Source organism: Euprymna scolopes, chromosome 7 (assembly GCF_053919585.1).
Source record: "Euprymna scolopes isolate OS-2025 chromosome 7, ASM5391958v1, whole genome shotgun sequence".
Lineage (NCBI taxonomy): Eukaryota > Metazoa > Mollusca > Cephalopoda > Sepiida > Sepiolidae > Euprymna > Euprymna scolopes.
Genome location: NC_136488.1, coordinates 127,885,474 through 127,911,653, shown reverse-complemented (window position 1 = coordinate 127,911,653; position 26,180 = coordinate 127,885,474). Strand labels below are relative to the sequence as shown.

The 26,180-nt window shown below is 31.7% G+C and overlaps 1 protein-coding gene across 2 annotated transcripts in view; it reads left to right on the top strand.

Annotated features, from left to right (window-relative positions):
- The window catches only part of LOC145279938 (sarcoplasmic calcium-binding proteins I, III, and IV-like), a 462,235-nt gene that overhangs the window by 414,326 nt on the left and 21,729 nt on the right, over nt 1-26,180 (top strand). Inside the window, exon 5 of one of the 2 annotated variants that reach the window (XM_080131523.1) lies at nt 11,194-11,291. The exons of the other annotated variant lie outside the window; for it this stretch is intronic. Coding sequence (XP_079987649.1) covers nt 11,194-11,291 — 98 coding nt within the window. The remainder of the gene's footprint in view (nt 1-11,193; nt 11,292-26,180) is intronic. 2 annotated transcript variants of the gene reach the window in all.

The window sequence follows — 26,180 nt, the reverse complement described above, 5'->3', positions numbered from 1 at the left end:
TATTTATATATATATATATATATATATATATATTTCAGCAAATATATATATTTATATACATATATATATATGACTACTTCATTTAATCACATAAATGAATATACGAAAGTATAAATTTATGCGTGAACTTCAAGTATTTACTTCAACAGTGCTCAATGCGTAAGTAGAGCTAGATAGTAAGTTAGAAAATATATATGGCAACTAAGCTACAGAATATTCTGCGTTTTATCCACGCTAGGATTCATCGGGCTTAATACACACACACACACACACACATATATATATATATATATATATATATATATATATATATGCGTTTTTCTTTAAACAAATATACGTTTACAATGTATATAATCACTAAGGCTGTCTTAAAATTTAAACGCTTTATTGACCTCAATAAAAATGGACTTACATTTTCAGAGCATATGTAACTGTATTAAACATTTAAAATCACAGATGTATACACTTAATTCACATTCATATTGCTTGAGTTATTGCGTCTTACACATGTTTCATTAATGGCATAAACCGAACAAATCATCAGAAACTTTACATTAGGTCATCATTTTATACTTTGATGAATTAATGATAAGTCCCTGATGATTTGTGTGGTTTGTGCCATTCAATGAAACATGTGTAAAACGGAGTAATTTAAACAATATGAACGTAAATTAAGTGTATATATATATATATATATATATATATATATATATATATATATATATATATATATATATATATATATATCTGTGATTTGGAAATGTTTTATAAAGCTACATACAGGTTGGTAAAAAGTCACTGAAGGGTTAAAAAATATTTATCATTTTACGATTAATGATTATTCTTTTCTCTATTCCAGATATTTTACAGATAGTATTTGGGAAATTAATTATGAATACATTGAACAACGTGCGCAAGTTCTAAACTTGTTTTACCAAAATCAGTGGTCAATTGTTTTTGTTTTTTGTACAAGGTGGTCACCACTTATCAAGGCCCGGAAGCCACTCAGGGATAAGGGTTATTGTAAGTACAGTACGTTAGTGTGGATATTTAAAGTGTCTACTTAAGAAGGTGGTTCATCAGGAATTTGTTTATGTTGGACTTGAAGACATCCAAGTTGTAGTCAGGAGGGAAGCAGGCAGACGGAACAGAGTTCCACAGGCGTGCAGTTCTAAGAAAGAAGCTTTGTTCATGGAATCTACGTTTTGATTTAAACATAGATAAAGAGTGGGGAAAGTCTTTGGCAGTGGATTCAGCTAGATGGGTGTTTTTCGTAAAAGATTGGCGAGGGGGGAAGCAAAGATTGGAGTTTAGACGAGCACCTGTCATGGAAATAACGATAAAACAAAGATAGGCTTGCAACGTCTCTTCTGTGGGAGAGAGGTTGCAGGGAAGAGAAAAGGGCATCCCCACTAAGCCACGAAATCTATTTTGTACTCTGTCAAGGCAGGATAGGCTGTTTTTAGCAGCTCCTGCCCAGATATGGCAACAGTATTTCATATCCTTGGGCGTACTTGGCTTTTATAGAGAATTGCATCAGTAGTGAGATATCTTCTGGAGCGGTAGAAGGATCCCACCATCTTTCCAGCGACCTAGGCAACAGACTTGATCTACGTGTTCCATTTCAGATCAGGAGTGAAGGTCAAGCCCTAAAAGTGCTTATCGACGGCAGTTTCTATGTAAGAGGTAGCCCAAGTAACACGACACAATTCGAAACAAACTACAAACCTTGCAAGAATTGAAGGAAAACATCAGGAACGAAATAAGAGAGTTAAATCTCAATCCAGAGATTCTGCTGTCTGCCATGAATAATGTTTTGGAAAAAGCACAAATATACGAAGCTGAAAATGAGCAACATTTAAAAGACAGTCCTTTTCTAGGATAAAGATTGTTTGAATTTTGTAGTTTTAAAAGAATTCCTTATTCACATAGTGTTAAAATTACAGAAAGATATAACAATAAAACGAATCTATTTAAGTTCAGAACATTTCAATGACTTTTTGGACAGCCTATATATATATATATATATATATATATATATATATATATATATATATATATATAGGGTCTCCTAGAAAACGCCCATCAATATGTCTCCGATTGATCATATGCTTAACAGATGAACAATGCTAGTGTATAACAGACTTAAAATGTCCCCAAAGGAAAATTTATAGAGGGGGACAACTCTTGTAATTTATATATATATATATATATATATATATATATATATATATATATATATATATATATATATATATATATATATAAAGAATAAAACATGTATGAATACATTTGAAGCCAAAACTGCAACGCGAAATTTTTTTTATAAATAAACGGGTGTTTATTTTTACATAAATATATTCCGGTGTAAGACTCATTTGTCAATCTTTTTTTTTTCCTCTACTTCCTCGACATAATGTAGTGGAAGATAGTTCGTGAAGAGTCCACGTGATGTTGTTAACTGCGGGGGTTTTTATGAAGCCAGATAGGTAACGCGTGGTCCCGCATTTTGAAAATCTGGGTAGTTTTTTTTTTTTTTATCCGTTAGAAGCGCTGAGTGAAATTTGAAGAATAGGACATGTATAAATACATTTGAAGCCAAAACTACAGCGCGAAATTTTTTTTATAAATAAACGGGTGTTTATATATATATATATATATATATATATATATATATATATATATATATATATATATATATATATATATAAATATATATTACTTGCTTTTACATAAACAATAACGTACGTAAGGCATGTTTGGATCAGCTAGTTTTTTGAAACTAGAGACCTCATCAGGCGATATTGCTTGTAAGCAAGATCGACTGATGAGGTCTCCAGTTTCTAAAAACTAGCTAATTGAAACATGCTCATCACTGTGTGGCAATATATTACTACTAATGTGAAAACAAATAAAAAGTATACCTTGCTCTAGTGAGGTATTGAGCACTCTTGTATAAACCTCGTTATACTTCACTGGTTACCTTACCTCTGAATAATAAATACCTCAAAATTACATACACAAACACCACACACATATATATGTATACACACACACACACACACATACATATATACATATATATATATATATATATATATATATAGTTGAAGTTTAAATGCGCAGATTAAACTCCAGAAGAACTTTTACTGCTTTTGCATAAGAGTGCTCAATAAAAGTAGATTTTTTTTTATATATGTAATAAAAGTTGTATCTAGCAAAACATACAGCTACACAGCGAGACATCTTTCAACCGTAGCTTTTATTAACTAGATTTCCTCGGGTTGGCAAAACAGTTCATTCTGTGTATGTTATCATATTGGCAAATAGAGCAAAATTTCAATCTGTAAAAGTCACGTGACTAAATTCAAATTATCATGCAAATAATAGTTTTTTTTTATATATTCATGTGTCAGAGGTTAAACTTAATTCTTTGAGATTCAAACTGTTTTCGTCTCTAGATCTGAAGAGCGTCAGCAATAAGTAGTTGGAATGTTGACATGTTGTAAAGTTGGAAAAGAGCGGAATATATATATATATATATATATATATATACATATATATATATATATATACATATATATATATATATATATATAGGCTTTTGAAGTTTTTATATATATATAGGCTTTTGAAGTTTTTAACCTTTAAAACTATGCAAAAAAATATATTTATCATTCGTTAGAAAACCATCTAGTCAGTAAGTTATTTAATCACCAGCAATCACTGCATCAACTCGCTCTCGAATTTACTATAGTCCCAATAATTTATTTTTCAAGGGATCATCAGTTGTTTACCATGAAACACTGTTTCGAGGATTTAATATAATAGATATATATTATGGTGAGATAAATTCTATCTAAAGAAATGTATATTCGTCTCATGAAAATATATGTTCTTAACGTTAGTAGCAATAATTTCTGTGAATAAAAGTGTTTTTAAGGAAACATAATTTTATTCTACATAATGAACATTTATGTGGTTTAAGAAAAAAATAATCGAATTTCAATTTATTTTTAAGTCTCTTGTATCAAAATCATATAATTAAGTTTCATTAAAAATCTGGAAGGTTTAGTATCATTTTGTTTATCTTTACGAAGGGACATGAATTGGTGCAAAACGGATTTGATCTGTTTTGGGGCGGGTATGAAACTAGTATATATATATACATACATATGTATATATATATATATATATATATATATATATATATATATATAGTAGCGTCCAAAACTAAGGGACAAAAAATGATAACATGTACCTCTTATTAACTATATTAACTATAAATAATATAGCTCTAATCTCATATTCGGAACCGTTAAAGTAAATAACGAAAGATGTAAAATACATCTCCTAATAACATTTTATTTCAATACAAAAATCTCTCTCTCTCTCTTTCTCTCTCTCTCTCTTTCTCTCTCTCTCTCTCTCTCTCTCTCTCTCTATATATATATATATATATATATATATATATATATATATAGATAGATAGATAGATAGATATTTGTAGTCATCCACATGCAGTACTGCTTTGTTGTATCATAACTCATCAGTGCGGTTCGTCTTGCACCTCTCCCAAGCCGAGGATTGAACCTAGAAGCATTGCGTTGATAGTCGGCAGTTCCACTCATCGACCCACGGAAACGGCGCTCGTGAACAATCCCCGAAAATGTCTATTTTAAAGAAACATTCGCCCACCACTTTTATAGTGCTCAAACAGCTTGATTCAAAACAGCGAGCCTCGCATTTTTCATCCAATTAAGTAGCGGGTGAGATTACTTACGACAATGCTATACCAAAGAGAGGATATATATAATTATATATATATATATATATATATATATATATATATATATATATATATATATATATATATATATATATGGTGGATTCTCTCATCGAAGACGATGAATGAGGGTTCAGTATGCAATCTTCAGCAGCTTCCAAGCTCTGTGACACCACATGCGTAATTACAATCCTGTAGACGTCCGGCACAATCCTCCGCAGATGGTGAACTTTCATATGCTCGTAGGTCAAAGATGCCTTCTCGAATTAACAGATAACCCTGCTTTGCTGCGTGCTCTGAAACCACAATGGCATACATATTCATTTTTAGGTGGATGTTTCTTGTGTTTTGCCTTCATATTTGCACGAACGGTGTCCCTATGACAAAGGCGGTTATGTTCAAATATATATATATATATATATATATATATATATATATATATATATATATATATATACGAGAGACATTTTAAAATTAATGCTTCCTATATTTCATATCGCCCGAATTGATCAGAGGTGACTACGAATTGCATTGTTAAGATGACTGAACTTATACATTCATGATCTGAAAATTCAATTTCTTTGCTGCAGATATTGCTGTTGTGTGACTCTAAGAAAGCAATCCCTGTAATGATGAGATGGGTTCGTCGATTTCAGGGCGGTAACAGATATGTTAGTGTCAAACCACGTTCTGGACTTTTACGACCGAGGTATCAGCAAGTCTGGAAAAAGTTCATTGGGAAGGGTGGTGATAAACTAAAGAAAATATGTTCTGCGGTACAAAAGGTCGCGCGTTTTTATGGCACCACTCTTGTCTTTGTAGATCTCCAACGTTTTAGTTTTTGCGTTTAAAAGTAGGTTGTCTTACTTTTTGAATGATCCTTGCATATAGTAAATGTGTCGATACAAAGAATGTCTGTTCCAATTCACCTTAGAATTGGTTCAATCGTTTAATATTTATAGCACAGAAATGCGTGCATAATACGAATCCTCCTATGTTATGTATTAATGAGCCTTTGTCGCTTGTTTATTTTTTGTTTTTTTGTTTTTTTACTGTACATATTATCGGTACTCTTTGTACCACGCGATCTTTACTCCCGCCTCCATCGCCCGATATAGACATGATCATGTGGTGCAGATTTTAAGAGAGGAAGCTGGACCCGGTGGAATTCATGTTAATTACTCGACCGAGAACAACCCCGCTTACCATCGCAATGTTTCCAGTAAATAACCGGATCGATATTACTGCCCTCACCGGTCGATGACATGAACTTACCGACCTCTTGACCTAAATTTGGGATTATAAAACATTGGCTAAGATTGGAAACAACGAAGCCGAGTGAGAGTGAGAGAGAGTGAGAAAGAAAGAGAGAAATGAAGAAATAAAAAAAAACACACTTTCAAATCAAAGAACGATAGAATAAAAGGCTAGATCGATATCACTTTTATTAAATGTTCAATCGCTTTTATTTGTTCTTCCGATCCAAGCAGTATGACGCCTGTCTTCCTCCCTCACTCTCTCCCTTCGCCCTTCCTGAAATTCGGCAATAGAAAAGAGACGCCGGCGTTCACTTCAAACGATTCCATTTAATATCCCAGGTTCATGAGGGAAACATAGATAGTACAAACTAGAAATCACGTTTTCCAATAAACTGAAATATGAAATCCAATATCTAACGCGGAGAACAATCGAATGTGATTAATACGCGTATTTATGTAAATGGCGTGTTCAATGAGTTTTTTTTTTTTAAATGCAGAAAGTATATGTTCAGTTCAATCGTAATATGGAGAGTGAAGAAAATAACTGAGCTGCGTGCAAAATCCGGTTGGATCTGTTGCGATCATTGACCATTAATATTTCGAATTTACTATTAATATTAGCACCATTGTATAAATAATATTTTTTTCACTCACGGATCAAATAATAGCTTCATTTTTATTGTTTTTCCAATATTTATATTGTTTTGCAATAAATAGATTTAAAACTGGTGTATATGCCACGAACATGCAAAGTAAGTACACGTACGCACAATAACACGCACAATAATTTATATATATATATATATATATATATATATATATATATATATATATATATATATATATATATACAGGGTGTCCACAAAGTCTGGCTACATTATGTAGCCAGACTTTTTGGAAGCATCCTGTAGATTATGTAGCCAGACTTTGTAGGCACCCTATCTATCTATCTATCTATATATATATATATATATATATATATATATATATATATATATATAACTACTTCATTTACTCACATAAATTTAATATACGAAAGTCTAGATTTATGCGTAAACTTTAAGTATTTACTTCAAAAGTGCTCAATACATGGGTAGAGCTAGTTAGTGATTTATAAAATATATATGGCGATTAAGCTACACTGAATATTCTGCGTTTCATCCACTATAGGATTCGTCAGGCTTATGCGCGAATTCTGAAAAACTAGAAATCCTCAACATATATAAAATCCTCAACATATATAAAAACAAGAAGCAACCACAGAATTCGCGCATAAGCCTGATGAATCCTATAGTGGATGAAACGCAGAATATTCAGTGTAGCTTAATCGCCATATATATTTTATAAATTACTATATATATATATATATATATATATATATATATATATATAAATATATATATATATAAATATATATATATATAAATATATATATATATATATATATATATATATATATATATATATATATATATATATATAGGGTGCCCACAAAGTCTGGCTACATAATCAACAGGATTCTTCAAGACTTTGTAGACACCCTGTATATATATATTTCATATAATTTCGTATAAATTTATGTGTGTAAATGAAGTAGTTATATATATATATATATATATATATATATATATATATATATATATATATATATATATATATATATATATTAGTGATTGGGCGATTCCAATATGTTTCCCGATTCAGATACAATTGCCGATTCCGTGATAAATTCCCGATTCCGATACAATTACCGATTCCGATTCCGATTCTTTATAAATCTCTTATTATATAACTAGAAGATTCTTTATTTCTCCTGGATTTTCGTAAAACACACATGTTAAATAGGCAGATATTTCCCTAAACGTAAAATTAAACTTGTGGATGATGATCTATCGATTTTAGCTTTACTGGTAATTTAAAATCAATAAATATTTAAAATTTTATCATTATTGTCAGCAATGGAAGAGTCTGGTTTAAACAAAATCGATTAAAAAAGACGATTAAAAGAATCGTTTTGTCATCGGCAAATAGGCATCAATTTTTCCGATTCCGATACCCCCAAATCTTCCGATTTTTCCGATTTCCGATTCCGATTAATCGTCTCAACACCTATATATATATATATATATATATATATATATATATATATATATATATATATATATATATATATATAAACCCTGTGTATCGCTTTATTGCAGGTAAATATTTATATTATAGAAATTGCTATGAAACGTAGAGAAGTGGAATTTCGTACACTGGAAGAGTATAGGAAGATTCTTTATTTCCCAGATTTTTGTGTAACTTGAACAAATTAAAATTAACATAAATTTCAGACTATTTGCTCAAATTTCACAAGAAAAGGGAAATAAGGCAACTTGTTATGCTCTTCCAGTGTACTAAATTTTACTTCTCTGCGTTACATAGCACTTTCAAAATTAAAAAAATTATTGACCTGCAATAAAGCGATTCATAGTGGTTTATATATATATATATATATATATATATATATATATATATATATATATATATATATAATGCTAGAGACTGTCTGACCTTGCTTGAATCTAGTCCACAAAATCATAGTAATATATACATAAATATGTATTTGGAAAACTCAAGACAACAAAATATAAAATAAAACATCATACGGTGTATTTCTTTATGTCTCAATTGTTTCATAACCATTATGACAAATTTAAACATTATATCGTTTAGATATATTCCAAAGATAGCTACTCTTCAGACATCAAAATAAATTGTCATATGAACATATTCATAATGCCTATTTTAAGGGATAAAGTAGTTGACTCACTTCATATCTTTTCTTTTATTTATTTATTTTTTTGTTTTGTTTTTTTGTTTGTTTTTTTTGTTTTGTTTACCTTCAAATTTAGTAAGTATCCTATTTCCGTATTTTTTATTGTTATATGATAATTCTACAATTTCATATTTTATGTTCATTAAATATCTTAATGTATTTTTTAATTTTTAAATTATTTTTCTCTCTGATTTAGTTTGCGGATTTACTCCTAATCTAAATCTTCTAAATGTTTAGTCTATTCATTTCTCAATTTTCCTTAGTTTCGTATAAATTATTGATAAAATGTTAAATGTTACGATATATTCCTCGATTCTTTTCCATTGTACATGTGATCCTGTCGGTGGGGCATTAGAATACGCCGACTGCCCCCCTGCAGAGGGTAAAAGTCCCTCAATGGGGGTCCTGGATATGACCTTAAACTATATCCAGTGGTGAGGCCCCAGCTTGTGGGCTTTGGGGAGTGTGGAGCAACCCTTTAATTACCATTGCTCCCAGGTCCACTCTGACCCGGAGTGGTAGTACCTGTAAGGGTCCCAACTATGGGTTGAATAGAAACCGACGTGAAAACAGCAAATATATTCTATTAAAAAAAAATCTTCAAAATATTTGAATTCGGCATTAAATAACCCGAAAAGTGTTGATATGCCGTAAAACAAAAACAACCAACCAACCATTGTACATGCTATTTTTAAGGAAAACTATAATTAAAAGGTTGATTTGAATTATTTTAATTATTAAATTAATTTTACACACTGATCATGCAATTAATTTAAATGTTAAATCTATCCTCTCAATCATATATTAATATAAACAGGTTATCTTCACTTTTAATTCCTCACTATTTCTGTATCATTCAAGGCAGTCTAATGGACATAACTCGATTTTTGCCCACATTGACTCATTATTTTATCGAAATTATTTTATATTCTTAATCTAATGTTTTCATTTTGTCCTTACTAATCTCCTATGTTAATCTTAAACTTGTAGTTCTATTTTTACTCTTTTTATAGCAATCCAAGTTCAATTTCTCACTTACTTTACTTAATACATAAATTTTGATACATTCTATTTTAATTCATCATAATCTTAATATTTTGCATAAATTTTGATATATTCTATTTTAATTCATCATAATCTTAATATTTTGCAATTACTTAATATTTGATTTTTTTTTGTTCGATTGAAATATTTCATGTGTTAGTTTATTACCAATAACAATTATTAAATGTAAATTTCATTCTGTTTGCATTATATCGGTTATAGTTTACTTTTTATATATTAAGTTAACGGCCTGTTAATTTATTTATTGCGCCATCCTTAAAATACGTATTGAAATTTAAATCATCTTGCTACACTTACATTTTACTCACAACATATTCTTTAATTATTTTTATACATATTATTTTTATTTGATCTTAGGTGTAATAGTAGAAATTTATTTTCTGTGAAGACAGTTTTGTATAACATCAAACTTTTTATTAATTTATTGCGGACTATTATCCTCATCTTTTTTCTTAGATGTTCTTTCAACATCTTTGTACATCTGAAACAACATCTAAAAAAAAAAGAGGATAATAGTCAATAAATTAATAAATAATACTCATCTCAATAATGAATTCCAATTAAATAATATATCAAACCCTTTGTTTAAAATTTCTTTTTTAGAATACATTATGTGGTATAAGCATAGATTACATCTTTGTGATTTACTAGGCTTATATTTCTAGATTTATGTACTGTTGATCATTTTAATTCGAATTCTATTTTATTTTTACGTGGTCCCCTAAAGCAATCTTCTTGTTTTTCATGTTTAGTATTGTTCTATCCTTATTTTTATCTTTACTTTCATTCCAAATTAGTTCCTTCTCTGGTCCAATGAATTATTTAAAATCGGACCAGAATAGGAACTAAATATGTGTGTTTTTAATAAAGTCTGAGTAATTTACTAGTTAATCAGAAGCCAAAAATATCGGAGGTAATCGGTTGAGATAAAGAGATTGTGAGTTAGTTTGTTTCTGTCTTGTCCAATTACATGGCGCAAGTGTTGCGTGAAAATAGGCATTTTACCCTCCCCCCCCCCCAACGCTTGGTCAGCGATATATCATCTCAAACGATCACCGCGTTTTCTCCTTTTTTTTCTGTGTTTTTGTTACTTTCCCGCGCTTTTCCAAAAATCACAGAGTTCCCAAAACTTGAATCGCGCCACTTATTAAGCACTCGTCTTCTCCCTCAAATCGATTGTACTTAGATACTTACGCATTTATTTCCAGTTCGCTTCATTTACAGCCACGGATTTCACATGGTAATGATGATTTCTTTTTTAGGAGATGGAATAATCGATATCGAAGAATTCGAATATGTTCTGTCAGATTTCAATGTTCCCGCGAAGAACGCTCGGGCTGCATTCATCATTTTTTCAAAGGTACAGTTGTCGTTCCTTGCTTACTTTTAGCAAGAACATTTGTCAGTTGTGTCGGCGTAAGTATTGGTTAATATCTTATCTCGTGCTTACTTCTCCATATTATATTAACTATTCCCAAACTTATACCATAGAAACATGTATAACATAAAAAATATTTATTTTAATATATATATATATATATATATATATATATATATATATATATATATTCTGAAACTACTGTCAAAGATTTTCTCCACTCTTTATCTGTTTCGAAACGAAAACGTAGATTCCATGAACAAAGCTTCTTTCTTAGAAGTGCACGCATGTGGAACTCTCTTCCGTTTGCCTGTCTCCCACCTGGTTACAACCTGGATTTCTTCAAGTCCAACATAAACAAATTCCTGATGAACCGCCCCCTTAAGTAAGACACTTTATCAAATCTCCAATACTAACGATTATTACGATACTATCCCATTGATTACTGTACACGCAATAACCCTATTCCTCGAGTGGCTTCCGGACCTTGATAAGTGGTGACTACCTTGCAAAAAAATTCAAGCAAATATTATCAAATGCAATGGAGACACTTTGCTTTATGATTCTTTTTTAAATTTTTCGATTTTCCGTATAATCATTTTTGTATCAGAATCAAAAATATTAATAAAAGTTCCATAGTTGTTGCTGTTTGATTTTGATTCAAAAATCATTATACGGCAAATCGAAAAATTAAACAAAATAATCATGAACCAAAGTGTCTCCGTTGTACTTAATAATATTTGGTTGAATGAAAAAAATGCTGCCTAAATATACCAATTTCAAACATATATATATATATATATATATATATATATATATATATATATATATATATATATATATATATATATATATATATATATATAGGGTTGTTTATTTATTCAAAAGCGATACTTTGGTGTTTGGGGGGTATTTTTCACTCCTCGAGTGCTTTAAAGAGAGAAGTTATCTTCCCTTTGTTTATATTGTACCTATTTACAATGCCTCCCCACGGGACATAGTTAGACACCAGGGTCGTTTTTTTTAAGGTGGAGAAAAGGAACAAAAATAAAAATTGTCTCAGTCGTGAAGGATTTCTCCTCCACTGACAGAGAACAAAAAATTGAAGTGCAGCATCTGAAGAACAGATACTACACTGTTATCTGGTCCGGAAGGCCAAGTACGGTATATTGTTATATTCTAGTCGCCCTCACATTTTTGGGCGTATTATTTGTACTTAATTTATTATTTAATTATTTATTTAATTTATTATTTATTTTTATATAATTGTAAGAACATAGAATGTATATATATATATATATATATATATATATATGTGTGTGTGTGTGTGTGTGTGTGTGTGTATGTGTGTGTGTGTGTGATGTATGGTAGATATACCAACAGAGCATACATAAAAGAGTAACAGTATTTTATTAACATGCCAAGATCCAAAATTTATTTTTCATACAAAATAGCTCCCTCAACATTTCAGTACACTTTTTTCTGTACAATTTTTTACAGATCCGCTTCGTTATACAGAAAAAAAAAACGGTTATTATTATGTCAATACCGGCTCTTTGCGGGCATAAACTCTTCGATAAAATTAAAAATTATTTTCCTAGATAAAAAAAAATGCATGACAATAATTTTATCTAAGCAAAGAATTCCTAATTTGGCGGGTATAAACGCTTTCATCCAACCCACGGCTGACCTTGTGTTTAACGTCCTAGATATAAGGTAAATAAAATAAACATTGCTGTTTTAGATATTTACAATGACAATATATGTACACCATGTCCGTTTCATTTTTTTAATTCAATATACGAATCTTTACGTAAATCTTTGATCTTTCAATGGCTTTTATAGTTGCTCCGCTTTTGCGATTGATGAAATTTGGCTGACGATTTACGGAAAAATGGCAAAATATATTAGTGAGTCCCAGTGACTTCTCGTTAGATATATGGCTGGATTCTTAAATGGGTTTTGTCTTTAAACGTTAGGATTAGAGTTGGGGATTAGAGTTAACGTACCAGATTCTGTAACATTTTTTCAAAACTATTTAGAAGTGTTTTCCTTGCTCTTGTATCGTGTTGATTGCAATATGAGGCTTAGCTCGCTTGATATGTAGATCCATGATATGTAGATAACTGAGAACACCGCATATATCTATATATCTATAAAAGTGAACGCGTTTGTGTATGTGTATGTCTTTGTGTCTGTCTGTGTACATTTCCTTACGCAATAACTCTGTCAATTTTCAGCTTAAAGATTGGAAATTTGATATACAGGGTACTGAGATTTGAGAATATCGACGTGATCGGTTTTCGGTCAGAGATTTGGCGATTAAGCGGTCAAAGTTCAACGATTTGACCTGTGAGAACTCTACCAAACTCCTCCGCCAATCTGGGGTCTAAACACTTGATATTTTATATATAGGTTCCTTGGACATGGATCTAACTTAATAACTTGATTTGAGCTCAAAACAATAAATCTTAAGGGGGCATAATAGGGGTCAAAGTTAAAAAAATTGACCGCTTTTTTTTGCTCAGCATACACCTCCAAATACCCGGGAAACGCCGAGTACCCATGCTAGTATATATATATATACATATATATATATATATATATATATATATATATATATATATTGTGTACAGAAAGTTGTTAGTTGAGACAGATCATTGGTACCGTCGGTTTCAAGCCCGATAATAAGGTCCGTTTAAGGTACCCTTATACTTAGATGAATATTGGCTGAAGAGAGCTTGATAAGGATACCTTAAACCTTATTATCGGGCTTGAAACCGACGGTTCCAATGATCTGTCTCAACTAACAACTTTCTGTACACAAAATATAAACACGCTCTTACAATTTGGATTTTCCTTTTAATTGAGCACTCTGCTGGAATTCTTTTTCAAAAAAAAAAACTAATCATATATATATATATATATATATATATATTGCGGGGATAATTAATCTATAGTAATATAGGATACGTGTACCGAATGTATGTTTGTTTATGTACACGTTAAATACTTTTAGGTGATTGACTCTAGAAACTTGATGTAAATGATGATCGTGCCAAATAATTTTGCCGTAAGTTGTCATAATTATCTGGTTTTCATTGCTAGGATAATAATCAAAAACAATGCCGGGATAAGCAGAGAAAGAATTTTTTGTTGTTGTTGTTGTTTTTTTTTTGTTTTGTTTTGTTTTTAAGTTGTTATTTCAGGTAAATGAGTTGCACAACGAAAATTTTAGAGTCTACTTTAATTTTTTTTTTCTTTTGCTTTGGTTAGTTTTAGGAGAAACTCCTCCTGAAGCTAACACTTGATTCCATTAGGATTTTATTTTTATTGAGAATAGACGCTGTTTCCTTTATGGCTGCTATCTGCATTTTGTTTGAGCTGGGTCTTCCAGGGATTGTTTCTGTATATTTCTGAGGACTATTTTTTATTAGGCGAGTTGCTCCTATCACAACCAGTATTATGTTGATTTCTTTCAGAGACCATGTCGTTTTTAGATCATTTTTAGGTCCTGATATTTTGTTATCTTTTCCTGTTCAGCTCTATTAAGGCCAAGATCATTTAGGACTGTGACATCGATAATGAGCGAAGTTCTTTCGGGCTTGTTCCATATAACAATGTCTGGTTTGATGGACTTGTCTTTTATGTATCTGCCCGCCTGTATGTCTTTGTCATAGAACATGGTCACTCTTCCGTTTGATGTTATCGATGTTGGTTCATGTTCCCAGGTGTTCGACGATCTGCCATATTGCATCTCTCCACAGATTTTCCAATGGAGGTATTTACATACTTTGTTGTGGCGGATAGTGTCAAGACCATCTGTCAATAAGATTGAACATCCAGACATTAGGTGGCTTGGGCTCTCAGTCGCTAAGTGGCAAAACCTACACTAGACATTTGCTTGTGGGCTAGCCTTTTTAAAAATCCATTTGTGAGTAAGCGCTGATCTTGACTGGCTACAATAAGTCTTTTCTCATCAAATGGAAGTCCCCCACTCTCGAGCCACTGGAGTGAAACATCTCTGTCTATTTATTCCTGGTTAAGCTCCTACAAGAACTTTCCTGCTCTTTTATGTTGTCCCTATCCTTGTTTTTTTTTGTGTCTATCTCGATTTCCGTGTCTTACTTTATTTTCTTTTTTGCAATCTGCGTTGCTCGTTCATCATGTACCTCGGCAGTAGTTTCCGGTATGACACCCTCAAAGTTTTCAGCAAGCTTTGTTTTGTGATTGAGGTTTGTTGGGGCAGACGTTCATGGTGGTCTATCACTATTTCCATTATCATATCTCTTTTGATGTACTGCCCCATGCTTACTTTAGTGGCTAGATACACGTGGTTTATTTCTGTTATGCCGAGACCCCCCCTTTTTGTGATAGGTATATCCTATTAATATATTGGTTCCGGTATATCATTTTATGTATAGTTAGAATTTTCCTGGTCTTTGTATCTAACCTATTGGTATTGCATTGAGGCCGTACCAAAAGCTTATGAGATAACAGGAATTGCAAGCTGGCAGTAATTTTGTTTGAGGGGCTTAATACAGACATGAGGATCTTTTTAAGGCGCACTATGTATTCTTGTTCAACCTTATTTCTCATTTTTTCATGCTCTACAATTAAATTTTCTTTTATACCAATATATTTGTATGTGATATCCTCTCCTAGGCCTTCAATAAAGCCGTCATTAAACTGAAGATGTTCGGATTTTGTTATTTCCTTTTGTCACTGTGGATTTCGCACATTTGTCGAATCTAAACTGCATGCAGACGTCATCCATGAAAGTTTTTAAATTATCTATCAGGGAGACAAGGTGTTTTTCTGTTTCTGCATAGAGTTTGAGATCATCCATAATGAGCGACAATTTTATTGTTCCACACAATACCCCATGCCTGAGCGAATACTTGCTTTGTAGAGATACATGATACTCTTAGGTGAGAGTAATTTTCTAGCACGGTAGAGGGAGCCCACTTTCTTTGCAGCAACGTTTGCGATTTCCGTATTTCACTTCTTCCAGTTCATATTGTCTCTGAATGTTAGGAATGTTAGGAATGTTAGGAGTTTGAAAGAACAGCTATCACGTATGATGTTATATGTCATGCCTTTTGGTTACCAAGAAGAATTTATGCAATTGTTAAAGGACAAAAGCTTAGCGTTAGTAGCATTAAATGTTAGTATACTTTTATAGCCACATTCTACTACGAACATTGGCTTTGATATATCTACGTATATTTTTACTTCATGTTCTATATAGGGGGTTGTATCATCAGTAAATATACTCATCTCAGACTCACAGAGGTGGAAACGATACTCCATGCATGAGCGAATGGTGGCTTTTTAAAAATATAGGGTGCTGTCAGGTATGAGTATTTGTTGCAGTATCGATTGATTTGAAAAAAAAAAGCGAATTTCTTAGCGTCATTGACGATTTATTTTCTTCATCCGCTCGATATTGTTTTTCCCCCCTCTATTCGATTAATCGCCTGCCATGATTTCATTTCTGTGAAATTTCCTTTTATGATAAGTTCAATAATGAATTCTTGTCTTTGATGGTTCAGGGAAAATTCCACAATGAAAGAGAGATGAAACAGAATGAGGACCTGGGATGGAGAATGAAAGATTGATGAATTAGAATAAGGAATAAGATAGGAAAGAACCTTTTACTATATATATATATATATATATATATATATATATATATATATATATATATATATACACATATACATATATATATATGCACACACATATATATCTATATCTATATCTATCTATCTATCTATCTCTCTCTCTCTCTCTCTCTCTATATATATATATATATATATATATATATATATATATATATATATATATATAAATTTGTTAAATTAGGTCCGGTAGATACTCATGATTCTACTATCTCTGTTGCTCCTCCCACTTTCATTTCTAATTTGATTCGATCCACCGGTTATATTCGCCCCCGCTTGTATGGTTTGCCTAAGACCCATAAAGGGGGGTACCGTTGAGACCCATATTAACTAAGATAGGGTCCTCTTAACATATGTTAACTAAATTAACATATGTTAGCTAAATGTTTGATAAGTATTTTAGACCCCGTTTTGGAACATTATAGTTTATTTTGCATTAAAGACTCTTTTAGCTTTGCTAACTTTATGCAAAATTATACTCATTCAGACAGATTTATGTGGGTTTTTTTAATATTTCTAGTCTTTTCACTTGCTTCCCATTGTTAGAGACTATTAATATTTGTGCTGACGCCTTATATTGGAGTAAACTAACAACTCCCTCAATTCCAGAAAATATTTTCGTAGAATTGATGAAATTCGCCACCATGTCGGTTGAATTCAGTTTTAATTATATTATGTACAGACAGACAGATGGTGTGGCCATGGGTTCCCATTGGCACCAGCGTTGGCTAATATCTTTACGGGTTTTCATGAACAGGGTCTATTATCTGGTTTGCATAAACCAGACATTTACTTTCGTTACGTTGATGACACTTTTTACTTATTTTACAACGAAACAAATGCGGATACGTTTTTGTGCCGCTCAATAACGTTCATCCAGCCCTTAAGTTTACGGTAGACCAAGAAATAAATTCTACTCTTCTGGTTTTGGATGTTATTGTGTTTAAGACATTCTCGTGTTTTCTTACTTCTGTTTATCGTAAACCAATCTTTACCGGTCTCTATACGTGTTGGGACTCTTTTTGTCCAACAAACCAAAAATACAATTTAATTAAGTTTTTGTTCTAAAGTTAATCTGGATGACGAGCTTAAATTTATTACTAAGACCCTTTGTAACAATGGTTAACACTTAGATATTGTTGAAACTACTATTAATAAGAAAGTTTCAAATTTCGACAAACCTGAAGAAATTATAGCTAATAGATGTCCTGTTTACCTACGTCTACCTTGGCTAGGTAACATTAGTGACCGATTTGCTAAGCAAATCTTTTTGTCTGTGAAACAGTGTTATTTTGCATCGAATCTACGCGTTGTTTTTTTTTTCAACCAGACCTATGTTGTCGTCCATTTGCAAAGATGTTCTCCCCCACCACCACCACCATAATAATTCTATTACTTATTTATTTAAATGTAGTTGCAGTGCGCACTACGTTGGGCGAACATCGCAAAAATTAGATTTCTGTTTGAAACAATATGTACCATCAAAGATTCGTTATGCAACTTTTTCACCCTCGGATGTTCTGAATAATGCGTATGGTTCTGCGATTTGCGACCACCTTATAAATAACCATGCGTGTGCCACGAATTTCATTGCTGATATGTTTACGATCTTAAGTAAGTCGCACTCGCCCTTTTATTTAAAAATTCTAGAGACTATTCTATTAAAAATTCTAGAGTCTTTGAGACCTTCTCTTTGCAAGCAAAAAGAAAATCTTTTAGGACTTAATTAAGTTTTTATGTAATTTTCCCCGTTTATTTTTCGCTTTTTTTTTTCTCCCCCGCACTATTCATAACTTATTTTAATCGTATTTTCCTCAATTTAGCTCTGTTTGGCGAGGAACGAAACCTTTTTTTTTATTTTATTTCATTTTCATTTTTTTATTTTTTAAATCATCATGTTGATTGGTCTGTATTTAGCCATGATTAAATTCTGTACCTCCCGAAAAATTTTCATATATATATATATATATATGTGTGTGTGTGTGTGTGTGTGTGTGTGTTTGTGTGTGTGTGTGTGTGTGTGTGTGTGTGTGTGTGTGTGTGTGTGTGTGTGTGTAAATCAAGAAGTTAAAATTAAGTTTACAAGCCAAAAGCTTCCGTAAAGTTAAAGCGAATATTATATTAATATTTATCTAGTCATCTCAACCAAATTAAAAAGCTCAACACAACCAAAATAGGAAATAGAGCTTTTCATTTCTATGAAAAACTCTATTTCTTATTTTGGTTGTGTTTAAGACTGTAAATTATAATACATAATTTATTGATAATCAAATAAGAAATAATAAGAAATACATTTTTCTTGTCAGAGAAAAGATATTAGTTAATGACTATTGAAGCTATTAATTTGCTGGTACTTGCATAAATTGAAACATACACACACACAGACACAGACACAGACACACACACACACACACACATACATATATATATATATATATATATATATATATACTAGCATGGGTACCCGGCGTTGCCCGGGTCGACGTAAAGTTCCGTTTTTAACACACCTACTATACTAAGGATATTAATCATTTTCATTGTGGGTAACGTCGATACCCCCCCCCCACAACGCATACACAACAATTTCAAAAATAAAAGAACAGATATAAACATGTAAGTGTAATCGCCCAAAAAAAGAAGAATCTGATACCCTCTCCACCAGGTGAGATTCTAACAATAGTAAAAACCATTTATTTATGGCCGTCCGAAATGGCTACCCTTTAAAATATGCGAAGGGAATGCGGCATTATATCGAAGCACACTTACATATTGCCTTTCTCTTCCCTCCTTGCCGTCGATGGCCGTTCAACGGTCGAATGAAGTAAAAGATTCCTAAGGAAATATCCTTATCTCGAGAAAGTTCTTCCACTGACAATGAACAGCCGTAAAAATATGAAATAAAATATAGATAATAAGTTTTCTTGAAAAAAGAAATTCCTGTACTTTCATATAATAATTTACGCTTTTCGTAAATATATTTTTACGTATTTTCTTTAAATATATATATATATATGTATATATAACATTTCGGTGCCCCTCCCCCCCCAAAAAAACTTTACTAAACAAAATGTCGTAAAAAAAAACAAAACAAATTGTATTTACACCTAAGAATTTACGGTCTAAAAAAGTAAAACTTTTATCTTTTGCCTGAAGGAAAAAAAAACTTTTTGTTAATAAATATTCTACAAAAAAAAAATATGTAAAATAAAATAAATATAAATATAATCAGTCCTGTAAATGTTGGTTTTTGTTATTTTTGATTATTTAGATTTGTATTTTTCTGGTTTGTTTGTTTTTAAAGCGTCTGTAACAACGCTCGGCTGTAACTGATGATTTCCGGTATCGCCCGATCCATGTTTGAAGGGGAAATCCCGCGAATCCGGGTCAAATTATGCAATAGTATCGAATATTAAAAAATAAAGCAAAACATCTTTCTGCCTACAAGAAATTATTTTTCCACGCTAGAAACGTCTTGCGATTACCAAATAAATTTATTTGGGAAGTTTTTTTTTTTGTTTCTGTTTTGTTTTTTATCTTTCAAACTTCGGAACATATAAAAACAAACTAATCAGGGGAAATAACTATAATCGTTTCATTAAAAAATCGATGTCGGAAGTAATAATCCCAAATAAATTGTTTTCTTAAAAGAAATGTTATAATTTTATATTATGTAAGTTAAATAAAGCATTTTTTATGTATGCAAAAATTTGTTATGAAGTTCGAATAAACAAAGACAAGTATTTGGGGAATATCATGTAATGGATACGGTTTTTTGTGATGTAGTACGTGAGAAATGGAAATAATAGACAACAAATTTTCGTTAAATATATTTTTTAAAAATTATTATAAATTATCTATAAAGTTTATTTTTTTATGTAAGTAAAAGTGTGTTCGAAAGTTCAAATAAAGTTTATGATGTAATTGAACAAAAAACACCTCGTCTTTTTTTTTTTGGATTACACTGATTTTAATTTCAAAATTTCGATATCGACGTTTACCTAACTTTTATTATAAAAGTTAGGTAAACGTTCATAAATGGGGAAAAAGCAGTTCATAAATTTAATAAAAAATTCATTTAAGTTCAAATAAAGTTTAAATAAAACTTTAAAAAAAAAAATTCAACAAAGTTCAATCTACACAGTTTTGATCATCCGTAGTTAAAAATATGTCGGGCGTCACTTCTGTCAAATGGCTTTGTAAACGAAGGAAGGCGAATCCTCTAGAATAATGAATTTCTTATTGCTTTAAATCTTATGGTAATCGTTTAATAAAAAATGTCAGTTTTAAAAAAAATCCAAAACGTTATAAAATATTAAATACAAGAGAAGTTCAGTGTAGTTGAGTGTAGTTTCGTATAATTTAATTTTTGCAAATGGTCACTTGGAAAAAAATTACCCCCCCCCCAAGATTAACAATAAATTATTGTCTTTCATTCATGCTAAAATTAAGACCATTAAAATCTTCGTTTATGAGGAGTTTTGATTATTAGATTAGCCAATCAAAACTGTTCCTAGTGTCCGCACACATTTTTGCTTTTATATATATATATATATATATATATATATATATATATATATATATATATATATGCATATGTATATGTATATATGAAACTCTCAGATTGATACAATACCAAACATAGAGAAAATCAATTATGTATAGTACCGTATGAATCGGGGGTGGTGCCTAATATATATATATATATATATATATATATATATATATATATATATATATATATGTATATACATATATATGTGTGTGTGTGCGTTTATATATATTATATATATATATATATATATATATATATGTGTGTGTGTGTGTGTGTGTGTGTGTGTGTGTGTGTGTGTGTGTGTGTGTGTGTGTTATGTATTGTGGTGGAAAGGGATCATATAGGCCGTGGTGAAGGCAACCTTTCTAGAAGAAGCAAATCTCTGATTTAAAAAAACATAAAGCGGGAGACCAATATCCGCATTAATCTGGTCTTCAGTTTAACTTGTTGCTGGCTATCTTGCTCTTGCTTGTTGCTGGATCTCAACATTTTGAACTGAGAGAGAGACTAAGCTGTCGTACAAAGCTAAGACTCTGTAACACCATCTGTGTATAGATACTCCCTCAGGCATTTGTCTATTAAAACGGTACTGTGGCGATGGAAGTAATTTTGGGGCTCATGGACTTTAAGTGTCTGAGGGAGTGGTACTCGTCTGGGAAGACGTTGCAATCATCATGTATGTATGTATGTATGTATGTATGTATGTATAAGCTACAGTCGACCTATATTAGAAGTTTACCTGAAGGCGTCTATTTCATTAGCAACTACGTCGAGGTGCAGGAGAGGAAATCACGACACTCCCAGGATTACTCCACTTTAACCTCCCCCTATAATGTTGAGGGTTTAGCAAGAAGCATCCATTACTAATTTAAGTCTTTTATCTGATTGAACTCCACTGCCATCCGGCTCATTAGTGAACACTCTCACTATTTTGTCAAAAAGGAGCCTTCGGGTTACCCTTACTAGAGTAGCTCATACTGGTTATGTATGCATTTTAATGTATACAGCTAAACTCTTCAGAAATCTATTAATTGAATCTCACTAATTAATGTTTGTCTAAGAGACATATTTGTCACTGACGGCGAAATTGACGAAATGGCCACGCCCATTTTTAGCGAAGTACGAAAACCTATCAGCACTGTATCTCTGAAACCGTTGAGCGTAGATGGTCATGTGACCACTCAAAATGTCCGGAATTGCCACATTAAGGGGGTCAATAATGCATTATGATGTTCGAAAACCAATGGTTTTCGAGATTTTTGCAATAAACTAATTTTAACACATTTCGAACCTATATTCCATGTAATTTACATGGATGTACTATACATGTAATGACATGACTACTCCGGCTATTGCCCAGGGAGTTTTGCAACTGAGTGTTCATGAAAATACTAAGTATATTATATATTATTTGTTTTGTTTTTTTTTTCTTTTAGTAAGTGGTTAGTGTTCAAGTTTACAGCACCTTTTGATGGAAAGTAATTTAAATTTGAATCACCGCATTGTAACATGGTAAGATTTCATTGATGTTTCATTTGAACATTTAAATGAAATAATGTTAATGATATTATTGGATCACATTAAATTAACTATGATAATATTTTTAATGATATTATTGCATCACATTAATTATACTATTTCACAGGAAATCTTAACGGTTTTAAAGTCACCAACGGAAGAGAATTTTGATGGAACTGCATGCGTTATATACCATACATACATATATATGAAATTCTGAAACTTTACTTGTTTTTTTTTTTGTTTTGTTTTTTACAAGGTGGTCACCACTTATCAAGACCTGGAAGCCACTCAGGGATAAGGGTTATTGTAAGTACAGTACGTTAGTGTGGAGATTTAATAAAGTGGTTCATCAGGAATTTGTTTACTTTGGTTGTAGTCAGGTGGGAAGCAGGCAGACTGAACAGAGTTCCACAGGCGTGCAGTTCTAAGAAAGAAGCTTTGTTCATGGGATCGACGTTTTGATTTAGGCATAGATAAAGAGTGGGGAAAGTTTTTGACAGTAGATTCAGCTAGACGAATGTTTTTCGTAAAAGATTGGTGAGGGGGGGGACCAGAGATTGGAGTTCAGACGAGCACCTGCCATGGAATTAACGATAAAACAAAGATAGGCTTGCAACGTCTCTTCTGTGGGAGAGAGGTTGCAGGCAAGAGAAAAGGACATCCCCCACTAAGATACGAAGTCTATTTTGTACTCTGTCAAGGCAGGATAGGTTGTTTTTAGCAGCTCCTGTCCAGATATGGCAGCAGTATTCCATCCTTGGACGTACTTGGCTGTTATTGTGCTTAAGCACAATTCTTTAATACCTTTGTCAGAACACACTAAATTAACTCCCATTATTTGACTTTGTTATGGTACAGATTCCCTTTCAGGTACTGATGATGGGCGCACCAAGATCCGACTTGTGTTTAAAAAATATAGCATATTTTAATTTTTGTAAGTTATTTATTAATTGCCTTTTTTTCATTTCCTGGCAGTTCGTAAGCAACATCCTATTAGTTCTGGCAAGACAAAGCTGAATCTTCCTAATTTACTAGAACAAAGTTTAATAGCTTTAATGGAAAATCTCAGAGCGTATTCAATATCCTTTTGTTTCGGAGTTTTAATATATTTAGTTAAGGATATTAATATGTATACAGTTCTTTTCTCTGAACGCTTTTCTATAGATGAAATATGATTTTTATATCTATTTTAATGGTCAACTGGGGCCCCTATGTATACATGTTTCTTTCGCGTCAATAACATTGCATGTACATATATACATATATATACATATATACATGCATATAAATATATACATATAAATATATATACATATATGCATATATATGTATATATATACATATATATATATGTGTGTGCGTGTGCGTGTGTGTGTGTGTGTGCGTGTGTGTGTGCGTGTGTGTGCGTGTGTGTGTGTGTGTTTGTTCACCGGACAGTTTTTAATACCTCTATATTAAAGGCTAATGTGTATTTATCAGTATAGAGTTATTTTATTTTTGTAAGCATTTTTGACTACGCATTTCCAGTCGCTTCTATTATAGTTGTATAAATATATCTATAATATAAAGCTGAATGTGTGTGTGTGTGTGTGTGTGTGTGTGTGTGTGTGTGTGTGGTCACGAATAGGCTCCTATATGGTTGACTATTTTAAAAATCTGATTACATATAATGATAGAAGATGTATCGAGGATCAGGAATGGGTATGTTTGATCTGGCAGAACAGTGGTTCATAAAAATTGTGGGGTCTGCGTTAGCGCCTGGCTCCCAAAGTATGGAAATAAAAAATGAAAAAAAACGTTTACAAGGGTTTTTGATATAGATGTACATAAGAATACTTTGATAAGTATGTTTCAACTTAAATAGGGATGGTGTAATAAAATTGTGGGGTCTAGGTTCGCGCCTGTACTCCATGGAAATATGGCATAAACTTTAACAAAGACTTTTCATATCTATCTGCGTAAGTATACTTGGGTAATTATGTTTCAGTTTGAAGAAATATGGTATAATAAAATTATTGGGTGTTCGTTCACGCCCGATATCCATAGAATGGATATATGTCACAAAGTTTAACAAGGTTTTTTAAAAGGGGTGAGGGTCCACAATAACACCTTCACTTTAATCTTAATTCACGTTAGCTTTTATTTATTTTTTTAGTTGAATCATATTGTGTCGAATAAATTCTCCTCACGAATTCACGTTCTTATTTAAGTGAAAGTTTTTTGTCAGTGTACTAGAAGGAATTCAGTTGATTACAACCCTTTCTGCGTGTTCTTTACATTACAATAGTAAAACCCTAAATCCGACAACGCAATACTACACCGTTCAATACTGTAAAACTGAAACAAAGCTGTTCTGCTTGAAAATGGCGCCATTTTCTTCTTACTCATATTTATATCGATTCTTTGCTTAAAAACTAAAGTAAACACGTGGAATTGTCTTCCGTTTTCCTGCTTTCCGGCTGACTACAATATGGTTGTCTTCAAGTCTAACGTAAATAAGTTCTTGATGAGCCGTTCCATATAAGTTATTAACTTTACCAAATTTTCATTACTAATGATTACTATAATGTCCAATTTCTACTGTACACTCTTTAACCCTTATCCTTGAGTGGCCTCTTGGCCTTGATAATGTGGTGATGCCTATGTAAAAAAAAATACTTTTTTAATATCCCATTTTGCTGTTTCGGATTATTTTACTAAAGTAAGTAAAGCTTCATTATTTTTCAAAACTCTTTTTGTTTCTTTGTTTCTCGATATTTCGTCGATATTATTTAGTAAAAGTGTTTAGCAGAAAAGCTAACAAACGACTACACGAAAAAATAAATATACAAGAAATAAATGTTACCATAGTCAATAAAAGTTCAGTTCATGTTTTTTTTTGTTTTAAAATAGTTTTTAATGCTCTTTACTTGAAATAATTTCAGCGAACCGAAATTAAAACGAAATTTTAGGCGATAACTACTTAAATGAATTTTTATATAAACTACACATGCCATAATCGAATATTCTCAAACACAAAATAAACGGAAAACATTAAAATATGTTTATAGATATTCCTTACGTTGACGGAACTCTCTTAAATTGTAAACACAGAATGCTCAGCTGCCCTCCTTC